At 43.4% G+C, this 15,078-nt stretch overlaps 1 protein-coding gene across 1 annotated transcript; it reads left to right on the forward strand.

The window, feature by feature from the left end:
• The first annotated feature begins 446 nt into the window (after positions 1–446).
• NQO2 (N-ribosyldihydronicotinamide:quinone reductase 2) lies at positions 447–9,125 on the forward strand. Its single transcript, XM_048938970.1, has 6 exons — positions 447–875; positions 2,110–2,274; positions 3,647–3,777; positions 5,810–5,923; positions 7,643–7,744; positions 8,640–9,125. Exons 1-6 carry the CDS (start codon positions 869–871, stop codon positions 8,811–8,813), a joined length of 693 nt encoding a protein of 230 aa, XP_048794927.1. The 5' UTR covers positions 447–868; the 3' UTR covers positions 8,814–9,125.
• The last annotated feature ends 5,953 nt before the right edge of the window (positions 9,126–15,078 follow it).

The raw sequence follows: 15,078 nt of genomic DNA on the forward strand, positions 1-15,078 counted from the left end.
TGAAATCCTTACAAGGGGGCTTGTCCAAAGGCAAACAGAAAAAACAAACTGACTTTGTGTCTCCCATAATCTGGGCAGCAGGTGAAAAATGCCAGTGGTACGAGCTTTGCACAGAGATTTTCTCACTGCAGGAGGACGCAGGTAGCTCTGGCGCTTATTGATCAGTCAAACGCTTGGTTTTCCCCTCAGATTCTCCATTTAGAAACCCCGAAGAGTCATTCTGACCCCTCTACACACAGGGTTGGTGCAGGTGTGGGTGTACCTATCACCGAGCTGCTGTTGCCAGCGACGAGCATCGCCCTTTACAGCAGAACACGAGCACGTGATCATCACATACATACACCTATACATGTAAACACAACGGGAATGACAACGTGCAGCATAACCAACGCCTCCAGCGCCGGCAGCATCCACAGTCCCGGACCATGGCCCGCCCCGCATAGGGGCCGGCCCTCCGGAAGCCGCCGGGAGGGCGGGGAGGACTCGCTGCGGGCAAAGCACGGCGGGGAGCGGTGCGGAGCCGCCTCGGGGTCTGCGCTGCAGCGACGGTGGGGAGCGGCGAGTGGGTCTGAAACGGGGTTTGGAAAAGCAGCAGGAAGAAAGGCCGAAACGCAAGCACGATTCTCTGCCAGCCGTGGGGCGAGGAGAGATTTAAGAAGGCCGTCCTCGCACAGCGCTCTGTCTGCTCGGCAGAGCTCACGCAAGATCTGCTTGCGGGCCCCCCGCCCTGCTCCTGCAGACAGAGACCTCACGGGGCAGAGATCTTCGTCTACCTCCTGCTGGTGTTCCTCACGTAAACGAACGCGTGGTTTGAACGTACAGGCCGTATCGGAGTCACAGGACAGAGCCTTCCAAGCGCTACTGGAGAATGGCAGGTAAGAATAACTACTGATACAAACGCGATTCACTTAGAACCTCGGCAGGCTGGGGTATGGAATGTATGGAATGCCTGTAGTGTTGACTTGTGATGCTAAGCCGTTATTTTGTCAAGTCACCTCAATTCTCTCAGCGAAGGATGCGTTTGAAAACTCCAGTCTCCCCAAACATGGTGTCACAGTGCCCACAGCTGCACTTCAAGGGCAACAAACTACTGGAGAAAATGAAATCATGAGATGCTGAATTACATATTGCCAGCTGGGAACTGAGAGCTGCTCGTTTTGCATATTCAGTCTTTTTCTATAGTACCTGGAAATTTCAGAGAATAGAATCATAGAGTCATTAAGGTTAGAAAAGACTGCTAAGATCACCTAGTTCAACCATCAACCATGCCCACTAACCATGGCCCTCAGTGCCACATCCACATGTTTCCTGAACACTCCAGGGACAGTGACTCCACCACCTCCCTGGGCAGCCTGTGCCACTGCCTCGCTGCTCTTTCTGAAGCCACATCCCACCATATCTGCCTTGCCGTTCAGTTTAGCTTAAATACACTCTGTTGGCAGTTTGACATAAACCAGAAAGCTCACTGGCACACTAAGAAAAATCATGTCACTTTTTGCTGGTGTCCCCATGAAGACACTGAAGTGTGATAGTGGCATCTAAACATCTGATGTTGTCACTCACACAGCACTAAAACAGAAGACGTAGAGAGAACCCACAGGAAGGTGCTCTAAGCTCCCAGAAATCGTTTCTACAGCAGTTTGGAGGACGTGTAAGTTGGTGCTGCTTTGATCCTACCCTGTTTGCACAATTGCTGTGGCCTGTCTAGCCAGCTAAGGGAGCTAAGCCAACAGAAGGCTATTTTTGTTTCCTGTTGCAGGGTGTTTTGTGGGGTGGTAGCGGAATCAGCCAAACACAAAAGCTGATTCAAGAGGACCTTGTCAGAGGAGAAATTGGAACGCCCTTAGTTGAGCTGATGTAGGGCAGCGTGGCCTGCTAACGAAATACACCCACTGTCCACTGAGTTCCACCTAGGAAAACCCAGCATAGCACAGAATTGTTGCAGGGGCACTTACTGATTACTTCCTCGTGAGTCACTTCTGGCAAGCAGGAATCAAATGCTGTTGCTGTGATTTTCACTAGTTTGGTGCTGCTTGGAAAACACAGCACAGAAACTGTTTTGTATTTGCCTATCTCAAAGGTGTCCTCTGCTCTTCTTTCTGCCTCCAGGGAGAAAAGTCCTGATAGTCTATGCACATCAAGAGCCCAACTCTTTTAATGGATCTTTGAAGACGGTCGCTGTGGAAGAACTGAGCAAACAGGGCTGCAGTGTCACAGTGTCTGACTTATATGCAATGCAATTTGAGCCACGGGCAACAAGAAATGACATTGTTGGTGAGAAATTTTTCAACAGTAGCAATGAGACAAACTTGCATCTTGTTCATCCTGCTGCACTAACAATCTAGAGCCCATGCTGTTAGGTGCGCTCTGAAAAGCAGTTGCTGTAATTCTGTACAAATATAACTCAACTAACAAGACTCTGATTTTTATTTTCTGCAAGCATTGATCAAGAAATGTCAGTGTAAGTATCACCTATTTTTTAATAAACCTTAGAAGTGCCCCCTCAGTTAGAAAGACGAATCATCTGTATAGTACAGACCTGTAAAACAGTGTTCTGTCTATAGAAGGGAATCAGGGATGCCATTGTTTTCCTGGTATTTGCAATCAACTGAAGAGACACTCGAAGAACAACCTCTCTTTAATGAACAATATTACAAATTCTTTCTGCAGATTAGCTCCAGGCATTTAAGTGCATGGGCTTGTGAGTCATTTTGGCATCTCACAACTATTTAATAACATTTAGCCATAGTAATTTTTCTAGTCAAGAAAAACAAAACTTTAACACCATCTATGAGAACTGACAGTCTTTCTTTAGAGCAAGAATCAAAAAGAAATATCGCAGGTCTAAGGTGAATACTGGCAAAGAGAGAAGAAGATGCTTATCAACAGTGAGAATGCAAGACTTAAGCATTTCTAAAAGTCCATTCCTGGGCATGACCCTTGGCTCACAGTGAGATTACTGAGAGACAGAAATGCATTAGCACTTGTTCAGAATCAACCTCTCATCTGAAGTCTATTTCTCTTGGGCGAGAAATGCCTTCAGATATCATTGTACAACTTACTTAGTTCAGTTTATGAGGTTAATACTTCCACCTTCCCATACTTTTAACCCGTCCTTTTGCTAAAGACTGATGAACTGCTAATTCAATCAGCAGGAGCGGATGTGTAGTTTGATTTGGACATACCTGAATCATGATGGAGCCAGCACAGCCAATGGATACTGGGGCTGGGGAACCACCCAGCCTCTGCTGAGTTGCCACAGAAACTGAAGAGCAGCTAGATAGTGTTGTGACTGCGGTTTCAGTAATCTCTAATGCAGAGACAGAACAATTAGCAAAATTCTCATACATCTTCTTAAATCATCCACCTGTATCACCAGATTAGGTCTTCTTTTTGCACATCACATGTTATTTCAGAAAGGTGAAAGTTTCAGTACTCGGAGGTCATACATTCCTCCCCAGTTTACAGTCAGGTCATCATCTATCAGCTGTGATGATACTGAATAGCCATGAAAAGAAATGTAAGTGGGGAAAAAAAGGCAAGCAGTAACTCATTTTAGAACTGCAGATCACAACATGTATTTGATTCTTACTTGGCTACAGTGCTGTGGATGGAGTAAGCAATGACTGTGCCCTTCTCTCCACAGGTTGCTTGCACAACTCAAACGAGTTCAGTTATGCAGTGGAGACGACAGAAGCTTACAAGAAAGGATGTTTGTCCAATGATTTGATCGAAGAGCAAAAGAAAGTGCAGGAAGCAGACTTACTGATTTTTCAGGTCATTATTTTAAATTGCATTCAAATACTTCTGTTGTAATGTACAGGGCTGAACAGCCTAAAAGGAATAGTAAGTGAGAAGATTACAGATTTCATTAGGTACATTGATTCTAGCCAGAATGAAAACAGGCAGCAGTTCAGCAATCAACATAAACAGTTTGTACCCAGCATAGCAATTTCAAGGTGTCAGGTTTTTTCTGATATGGTGTGTATTTCAGAAAACATCAAAAATACCAGATCGAGTGTATTATTTATGCTAGTACAGTATGAATTTTTCACACAAATAATGGCTCTACACTGACATTTTTAGCAAATATGAAGGCATCTGAAATCAGATCTTGAAAACAGCCAAGTAAAATTCATGCCTGCACTTCACTTAGAAACTAACATTCAAAAACAGTGCAATTAGAATGCTTTTGTGAAGACTGCATCTTATGCCACTGCACTCTAAAACAATTGCATGGGTCCACTAGACTATAAAGTACTGAGTGCAAATGCTATAGTTCATACAGTTTCTCTGTATGAAAACAGTGCCTTATTATCATGCAGCCCAACCCTATACTCACATCTTGGAGCACAAGCAAAGCAAACACAGATTTATGCACACGAATGTAAGGGTTTAAATGCGAGTAAGCAGTTTCAAGTTTGGGAAACTGTAGCAAACGCCAAACCATCAGTTATATGAACAAAGGCTTCTAAATAATAGCACAGGAACAAGCACAGATCAGGAGTACAATTATTGGAGTAGTTATAACAGCAAATCCAGAAACTTGCTGCAACAAGGCCAAATGTAACGTCTGTGTTCACAATGATGTACCTGACCATGATTATCAGGCAGCAAGAAGCTGGGCATGGCTTCTTTTATGAGCAAGGAGTTTGGGGCAGCCAGCAAGCTTGGGGAGTTCTGACTTCCCCAACCATACTGCCCTCTTTCATTGCTGAGTTGGACAAGCAACATCTGGACTTGCTAGCTGAGTTTTACAACTCATCTCTGCTCTCTTCTGCAGTAGTCCTGTCTTTGGCGTGCCCAAAATATCACAGGAAGCAACAGTAGCCCCACAATGTGGAAACAGTGTTCCCTATGGGAGATAGATGCCTGGGTGCAGAGCAGGTCCTAAATGAAACAGCAGCGTCAGCAGTGTAGAGAGTGAAGCATGTCACAGACTTGTGCAAATGCAGGCAATAGCAAGGATAAAGTACACAATGTACTGGCCTCCAGAGTGCTGATATTCAGGAAAATACTGTGACCAAATTCGTAATCAAACTGTTGGCCTAGGCACAGCTTGCATGTATTCAGCTGTTCTGTTCCTGGTGAAATTTAGGATGTGACTGCATCCTGAGCAAGTATCTCAATGCACGTTTTCATCATTTTCAAAATATTGTGTCTCATATAAGTATCACAAAACATCCCCGATGGAAGAAGTTGCTTTCTACTTTCTGTCTGTAAAGTACCAGGAGGAGTCGAGCACATTCTGGTGCAGAAAAAATATAATTAATATAATAATAAGGAAAGAAGGGGAAAAAAAAAAAGGAGACCTCCTGTTAGGAGAGGAAGTTTTCTAATCAAAATGGTGGTTCAAGATCATCATGTCAGTGGGCTGCAAGACAGTGTCTTAGAACATCATGGCGTTAAGAAACGTCAGATCAGAACTGCTCACCAGATGTCCTGGTAATAGGTCTCCCTGTGGCCATTTTGGCAACAATAACCATTAGCTTATACATTCCTTTTGCATTTTGTATGGTCTTGAGTTTGAAAAACAACGTTTTCCAGCTCTACCGTTTTCCAACTTCCATTCACGTGGAAGCTCTGACATTCACCGTGGTATTAACGCACTCCAGCTGCTCAGCTGTGTACCTGAGATTACTACAAACAGAGCACTTCAGTTATTTTTGCCGAGCATAGTTACTGCCTCTCTTCCTCGAAGATATATACAAGATCTGAACAGATTAGGAAAACAAGAGATTGCTTACACATCAGGCCTAAGGACGCCCTAGGCTCTCTGCACTAACAAGGTCATTCATTTTTTGCCTAGTTTCCCTTATACTGGTTCAGCATGCCAGCAATCATGAAAGGCTGGATGGACAGAGTCTTGGTCCAAGGATTTGCTCACGATTTTCCAAACTGCTATGACTCTGGTTTGCTCAAGGTATGTTTCTGAGACTTTTATTAAGTTCAAAATTTTTGCAGTGCACTTTAGGTAATGGTCTTTCTTTTCATAGAATCATAGAACCATAGCATGGCTTGGAAATGACCTGTTCCACAATATTTGTATATAGCTCTCACATTCAGCTGTCCTCCATTCTGTGGAGGAATAACTCATTTCTGGAAGCATCTGGCTTTATTCAGGCCTTCAGCACTGCAGTTATAAGGGCCACTCCAAAAGTAATGCCTCCAAATTTATTATGTTGGCCCACGATGTCAGATGGTGGTATGGCAGTAGAGGTTGAATCTTCCCTCCAGTATTCTGTTACATGTTGTTGCTGTGTGACAGATGGAAGCAGAGGAGTGGTCTGACCAACTGACATCTGAAATGGAAGTGTGTATGAAACAAAGGCGTGGAACTTAATTCATCCATGCAGAAAACATGCCATTCATTGACATTCATCAATGCTTGCTGGACATTTCTGGAGACCAAACAGGGGCTGTGAGCACAGTGAGGTGGTGAGTAGTACATTGCAGCAGTGGCAACACTGAGATAGTAATACTATATGCTTTTTGTATCTGTTGTAGTTTCCTTGAAAATAAATAGAAGGCATTACTTTTGGAGCAACCTTAATACATCAGTTCAGGTCTTTGACACTGAGGTACTTGTCCGTCCAAAGGGATCTTGAGCAGCACTCAGTAGTTTCTTGCTAAATACAAGGAGTTACAAAAACTATATTCTAATCCATCACTGGGCCTCATTCCCTCATCTTCCTGCAAAATGTAATCCAGACATCAATGCTCTGCAGTACATTGCAAAAGGTAAAAAAAAAAAATAATAAAATGAATCATTTTGAAGTCAAGGGGGAAAGATGTAAGTGCCATGCTTCCAAATTCCAGCTGTAGCAGTTGTTTTTTTTTTTGTTGTTACTTAGAGATATTCATACCAGTTCAGACTAGTGGGGCTAGAGAAGGTCAGTATCTTCATTCTTCCAAGCAGCCCTTCTGTGCGCTGTAATCTTTGTCATTTCTGATTTTCACTATTCCAAATATTTCAGGTGGTCTACATTTGAGAAATAGCTGCCCCACTGAGATGAATAGGAGCAAACTGCAATCATCATAGCTGCAAGCTGATCACAACAAGGAAGAGATACTGAGATACTGCACTGAGTCATGCCAGGAAAAATGTAGTTTTAATTACTAAGAGAGAGAACACATGCTGGGTACAAGCCTGTGGCCAATACCACAGTCATTGAATTGGAAGAAACGTGGGTTTTAGAACACCCAAGAAATAATTTGAAAATCATTTATAGCTTGGAAAGAGACAAGCAATCCCAAGTCTGAATGAAGTCTGTAGCGTTCACTTTTTGCATTCATGAGAGAAGGGAATAAAGATATCCTCAGGAACAGAGTGCTTTCCAGCCACAATTTTCCAAACATTTAATCAGAGAAAGCAAGGGTCAGCCCTGTTTCATAAAACGGTGTCAGTATATGCAATTCCTTTTCTTTATGATGTGTCTCTGCCTAAAACCCTGATGCACAGTCCGTCATCTAGCTGCATATGTTCAGTCTGTGACTCAGGGCTGCTGCTACATCTGAGCTCTAGGAAACAGGAGACCCCTAGAAATTGATGATGTCCAGGTTTTCCTGAATCTCTCTTAAACTGTTCAGCAACTCTTCTTTAAACATGCCTAACTTAAGCACTGTGTTTTGTTAATTCTAGAACAAGTTAGCTATGTTTTCTTTCACTACTGGAGGAACTGAGGAGATGTATGTAAAAGGAAGCATGAGTGGTGACATCCGCTATATCCTGTGGCCCATGCAGGTATAATTAATCAAATCTACTGTTGTTGTTACTTACTTGCCTGAATTTTTACTATTCAATTGTATTGATGTTAGTTTTACATAAGATTTATTTATTGTGTGTTAGAAAAAGAAATAACTAGATTGCTAATTCCAACCATCTACAAGCTAGGCCCTGTAATCTTGCAACTGCTTTGAAAGTCCAGAGAGTTTTAAAGTTGTTTTGTACCTTCTCTAAAGAAAGCTTATGATGTTTGCCTTTTAGCTTCTCTGGCATAATAGGATTTCCTTTAGCTCTAGCACAGTTTCTTTTCCCCATACCTACCTGAGTCATGTAGGATGGGGGACAGGAGGGGCTCTCACATTATCCTGGCATGTCTTTTCTTATTGCTGATCTTTTGTCAGAGGTAGAAAAAGTGCTTTGAGTAATTTAAGTGGTAAGGCAAATTGAGCCAGCTACTTCTTGAAATAACACAATCAGTACGTATTAATTTCTCTAGATATTCTTTGGTCTAACCATTTGGAATACTGGCTGTGTGCCCTTATGAGGCTACCCAGCTGCATATCTCACAAATCAACTTAATAAAGAATGTTAAATGCAGCTGTGAATTCAGACATACACAGAAATGGCAAGTTGAGCTGACAAATTGCACAGACCAGGATCAATGAAGCTGACCATATCCAGTGCACTGTATGCCATTCTGCTTAATGCCTGCCCTTCAACACTAAGCAACTGCCAAGATCAATATTAAATGCCCGCAATTAATTTCCCTTCTCCTGATAAAGGCTCTGGTTTAGAAAACCTGTCTTACATAGGGTCATAGAACCAGTTTTAGACTTGAATATTCCACATGCTAGAATTGAAAGTGAAAAGCTAACTATCTGCTAAGGCATTTCTTTCTTTCTTCCGGGTTCAGCATGGCATCATGCACTTCTGTGGTGTCAAAGTCCTCGAGCCTCACATCTGCTTTGCTCCAGAATACGTCTCTGAGGAGAAAAGGAAGGAGATGCTTAGTGCCTGGGCACAGCGACTGAAGACACTTTGGAAGGAAGAACCCATCAACTGCACTCCTGAGTGGTATTTTAGTTAATATTCAAGCACAAGACTACAGATATTTTTTCTATTCTTTTTGGTACTTTATCTCAATATCAGAATGTTAGCTTCAGAATTCACATTCATTATAGTTATCTTGAATACTACAGTTGGCAGCTTAGCTGTCAATAAAGTATTTGCCTTTATTGATTTCTGAAGAATTCTCTTCAATGATGGATGCACAGCTCTTTGTGAAGAACTATCCTTGCCATATAAACAGTGACTTTCTGCCTGCATGTGGTTAGTAACACAAGAGTTGCAAATTATACCATTACTGCTTATGAAACAGTAAAGTACGTCATCAATTTTATTTCAACACTCTTCATTCCAACTGCCTCTTTGTTTTTATTGGCCAGGAAATCACTGCCTATACTCAATCTCATTGTGGCCAAACCTGTTGTTTTTTTGGGTTTTTTTTTGTTTGTTTGTTTGTTTTTTAAAAAAAGGACAGATCTATGCTTGTGCCTTTCAGCTATGAAGCTTGACTGCAGATAAATAAAAGGATGTACAGTTGCACAGTGACTCAGCAATAGACGATTTTGCCTTTGTCCAATATCTCTTGTGCATGAAAGTGAGTGGGAATAAAATGGAAAATGTTATATGCAGACATTGTGGGAAAAGTACATTTTTGTCCAAAAGACACAAGGAAAATAACTTCAAGTTACCTAAAGAGGGATTGAAGAACAAGTAAAACCCTTTCTGCAGGAATTATTATTCCCTAAAGACAACTAATGAAACTATATCAGAATTCCCCAGCACATCCTGTATGCATTATTTCCTGCAGTGGAGTTCGCACCAGAGACACGGGCAAAGATGGAATTGAGGTGTTACATGGCACAATAGGAGGTGTCTCCATCAAAGCAATCAAGACAGAATATAATAGCTTTTAAAATTAGTATTTTAATGATCAAGCCTAATTTCAAATGTGAAAGTTTGCAGCTTCCTAAGTCCTTCCATCATGAAACCCATGAAGGAAAACAAACATTTCTGAGAAAATCAACTCAAAACTGAGATCATCATGGATAAGGCTGCTAAGGGACATAGCCAGGTTGACAGTTGGACATGGCCATCTTGAACATGTTTTCCAGTCTATGTGATTGTAAATGCAAATATTGAAGTTGTACAGGAGAGAAATTATCCTTATCTTTACTACGTTCAGTTCCCAGAGAATTCAAGAAAGAAGGAAGCAGATATGAAAGCAAAAGCTGCAACTGTCAAACAAAATGTTACTTTTCTGAACCAACTGCAGTGCTTAGTAGGTTTAATCATTAGGTGAAGAATATGATTAATGTACATATTATTCCATACATATTATATACATTTATTATTCAATATATGATAATTACTCAAATATGATTAGGATACACTTCTGGATACTACTTGCAGCAAGTATCAGCTCATTTACGTCTGTGATAATAAGTGCCTGTAACAGCCCAGTTATGCATAAAGCAAGCACACAAGAGCAGCAGGTCAAAACAAGGATTCTCTAACACCAAATCTTTTCTACACAGTGGTTATAAACAAGGAGGAACAAGCACTTCCCCTGAATACTGTCCCAACCTCTGACTACATTTAGTTGGGGGATTTCCTGGGCTATATTTGTTTCCTCCGTATTTATCAGCTCCAATAGATCTCTCCTCTCTTTTTTGTTCAGTCCTCTCATGGATTCATGTCAGTTTTAAGCAGTCAGTGCTCTTTGGCAATGTTCATCTGGTCAACTTTTTCCTTGCACATCACATTGGAGCTGGGGAAACCTAGGAGGGGAGAAGCACCTGGTTCTGAGAGCTTCATTTGTTTACTCCCATTCAAATGATCAATTCCATCCATTCAAAACCAAAGTTTAAATGTCATTTAAAAAATACCTAAGCCTTCATTTTGATTATCTTTAATCTAAGAAGCTGCTGCTTAGTCCCCTGCAAAACAAGGAAACCTTAGATGGCTTAAGCAGTAAAAACAGAGGTTAGAGAAGCAAAAATACTAAATTCAAGCACTTGGAGGCCAAAGGCTTCGAACTTTGGTTTAAGCAGCCATTCCAGCCTTGTGAGGCAGGGGCTAAAAAAAAGTTTGGGCTGGTGCTAACAGAGCTCCCGCCAGAGTTCCTACCAGCAGGTAAGTAAAATGCTACTTTATATCGCCACACACCAGGGGCCTGGCTGAAAAGGAGGAGGCCGAGGGTTTAATAGACAATGCATAACACTTCTTGTTTTTGTTTTAGATGTATAGAGGAGCTCTATTCGCATCCTGTTACATTTTGAAGGAAGCTCTACCTGTACCTCCCATAAGGCTCTTTTAAAAGCAACATCTGTACAGTCAAAATGAGACACAGGAATAGCTCAATCACAGATGTCTCCTGAATTCACACTAATTATGCTAATTCTATCATTTCATTTATTTGAAGTAATCAAATACAATTCAATTAATATTGCTTCTTATAAAATTCATAGGCTTATAAAGAGAACCATCTGAATAGTGGAAGATGTTTTGATTGTGTCATTTGGGATGTTACTCAGCTCCATTAAGCCTAGAAAGCTGGTAAACTAGGAGGATTGCCACACCAGAGCTAAACTGCATTTAAGGAGCACACCCTTAAATGTCTATTAGGAGGCTTTATTATTTGTAGCTCCAAATCGGAGCAGCAACTGTTGATGTACTTAAATTGAAATCAGCCATCCTCATGCAAGATGGAGAGCATATACCTCAGTGAACCCCATGCTTAACTCATGCTTTATGCTGGAGACCCTTTTGCATGGCTGGCATTCCCAGTCTCTTACAAGAGAGGAGGCTTCAGCCTGTACAGACTTTCCTGAAGCTGCTACCTGCTGCATGACTTGGCCTTGCTCCCTTCTAATAGGAGCAGAGAGCTCTGCAGCCCCTGCACAGAAGGAACAACAATCTCCAGCGGCACGCTCTCAGCCCACTCACCAGCTAGGGGCAGAGAAAAGACCAGGACATTCACATATAGCAAACGTCTTCAAAGCTTGTTTCTTAAGCATTTTTGGATATAAGTGTGGGTGCTGAGCACACTGCAGACTCTCACAGAGGCAGCACACATCTTCCATTGTCCAGCACTTTCCAGATGGAACCTTAAACTACTCAGAGGAATGATGACTACACATGCTAAAAAAGAACAAGTTTACTACAGCATTAATGGAAATTCCCAAACCAATTCCTGCCAGCATTGGCAGTCACTTTTAACCAGTTTCACCTACAGCCCTTTTAAGTGCATCACTTGCATTCTCTCCACGCAGCAGCAGATTATTTTCCTCATTTCAGCCACACGCTCAGCATTGACAGTTTCCTTCCCCTCCATTTGCCCTGAAGAACAGAGATAGAACCATCACAGCAGCACTGAAAACAAAGGACAGTGGTTCACCACTTCCAGTCCTGCAACAGCCCACAAGCAAATCAGAGGAGCTGCTGGCTACAGATGTTTTGGATAGATACAGACTACCAGCTGGATTCCACCACGTCCTTGGAAGGTGGAGGATTTTCATCAGGTCCACCTTGAAAAACATCAACCTATTCCAGAATATACACAGAAAGAAAACATACTGAGATTCCCTCATTCCTTTCATTCATGGAAAAATACCTCAGCCTGCATTAACCAAATACTTTGAACAGCCTACTGCAAAGAGAAGCACGCTGACCTCTCCAACACCTTCAAGACAATAGATAAATAAACAAAAGCACAGAAAAATAAAGCTAACCAACCAAAAAAAGGCAGATTCTACCAAGCCATTGAACTTGTTTTGCAAGCTGCGGTCTGCAGCCATGGTGTACAATCAACGAACGCACAGAAGTTACAGCTATGAGGTATACCAGAGCACTCAGCAACATAATTATTACACCAAAGCACAAAGAAAAGGATGCTCACCCATATCCCAGGCTTACTGGTGAAACTCCATCAGAGCACATTGCCAGAAAAAATCCTTCCCCACTGGTACTCAGCTCTTAAATAGGTCTAGGAGAGGTGCAGCCTGGCTCCACCCCTTCCGGCAGCACAGGTGAATTGCCTTCACCTGTGCTCCTCTGGCTGACTCATGGCTCGCCTCAGGTGATCAATCAGAGGTTCAGGCCGTGACTCAGCAGTTCCCATACACATTGTGTGCTGAGAAAAATATTTACATCAATTTTCTGCTTCTTTGGAATAGAATTCTAATTGGTTGATAGCACGAGTACTTCTGACAAACATATTTTATATGAATATAAACTGTGATTTTGTTTCTGCTCACCTCTTTCTACATGTCTACAAAGTGCACAGACAAAACGCACAAAAGTAGATCCTGTCCCAACCCATCCCACTGTGACAAATGCAGGAACTTATCAGAGGAAGGAGAACACACAGAAGTGCAAAGAATCAAACTCAAACCCAGTAACAGCATATAGCCGTTAGTGATCTCCTAAATTTTTGAAACGCTGAAGTTATATCTTGATCCCTCCATGATTCCATGAATTTTCAAAATGGAGAACAGCTTAATATGACTACTATCAGACTGGGAGCCATGCAATAAAGTTTCCAACAGAAGGAACCTTTGTCTCAGAAAAGACAGTTATAAAAAGAACATGAACATGAACAGTGAGCAAAAAAGCCTTAGGTTGTGCATTGAAATGCTTTCATCGAGGCCAAGATCCAGCCAAGTATTGTGAAACGTAGGAGCTTCAACTGAGACTCCAAATTAAAGAAAAATAAAGTTTGCTTACAGACTTGGAACCACATCATCACCTGCGACTGCCCTGCGTTCCTGCATAGCAGGCCATAATCAGGCAAGGCACACTCACATCCTATTCCCTGGTGGTCAGTTAATTCCACGGCACTTTGACAAGTTGCCCCAGTGGCTACACAGTATCTCAGTAATTAAAATCTATTAGTAACTCTAGTTCTCCATTCTGGTCAAAACTGGTCCCCTTTTGCTACCCTGCTCAAACTAAATAGCAGCCCTATGCTGCTTCTGCAGTAGCTGGCTTTGCAACAGACCAGACCAGCGCACACTTAAGATCAAATAGAAAATATTAAATGCATCAATGAAGGAATGCTGCCAACGTCAGGGAAAGCTTCACTAAGCAGAGATCATGCATGTGGGTAGCATAGAATCATAGAATCATTAGCAAGGGAAAAGGCCTCTAAGATAATCCAGTCCGAGAGACAGAGGGAAGCGTGAACTTTTATTGAATGATAAACCTTCATGGTGTATGAGCCTGGGTCTGTGTGTCATGGCCAGAGCCACCCACTGGGCCTGTGGGAAGACACGGCCCAGGTGCCACTGACTGGTGGGAAACACTGACACTGAGCACACGAGATGTGGGGGGGAATGGAGCGGGCAGCGGCGCTGCGGAAAGTCCAGGAACGTGTGCTGGGGCTGCAGTGCTGCTGGCACGCGTGCAGCAGGTGAGGCCGGTGCACGGTGATGAGCAAGCAATGGACGGCGACATCACTGTGGGACGGGTGGTGATGTCACCCAGTGAAGGTGAGCACTGGCGACACGGCCGAGCCGTGCTTTGTGACGTCTCCGTGCGACGCATTGTGACTGCTTGGCCCACGCTGCTTGAACGCGGGCGCGGCAGCCCGGCCCGGCAGTTCGTGCCTGGCCTCCGACCGAGCGACTGTGCGAGGACTGGAGTGTGGACAGGGCGAGCTTTGGAGCTGAAACGTGCTCTGGGTGCTGCTAGCGCAGCTCTCAGACGCCGTCTCAGAGCCACTTTGCTGTACCCCGACCCTGCTGGCAGCAGGCAGCCGGGACATCGCGGAGAGGCGCGTGCAGCAGCGCAGGTAGGCAGCGTGGCAATGCCTCACGCCGGCAGCTGGAGGGGGATTCTTGAGGGACCATCCCCAGGCTGGCCCATGCCCGTGGGGTCTCCTGTCCTCTTCCAGCGTGACACCTGCTGTCACAGCATCTCCTGCTGGTGGAAGCATGGAGGTGACATTAGATATCTACAGCCCCACAGACCTGGAGAAGGGGGACAGCATGGTTGCACCATGGCACACTGCCACCATTTTTGTTTCCACTGCACCCAGCCGTCCAATAGCAGCAGGCCCCAGGGCCCACACTGCAAACAGGGCATGCGGTCCATCATCCATGCAGTGCGGGCAGACAGCAACTGTGAGGAGCTGGTCCTCAGGACAGCCAAAGCGGCATCCATTGCACCGTATTGGACCTATCAAGCTTTGCCATGCTATCTTATGGCACCATCTAACGACAAATTGGTTACAAGTTACACACGCAGTAGAAATACGTAAAACCTTTACTTCCCCAAGTCTATCACAA

Source organism: Lagopus muta, chromosome 3, assembly GCF_023343835.1.
Source record: "Lagopus muta isolate bLagMut1 chromosome 3, bLagMut1 primary, whole genome shotgun sequence".
NCBI lineage: Eukaryota > Metazoa > Chordata > Aves > Galliformes > Phasianidae > Lagopus > Lagopus muta.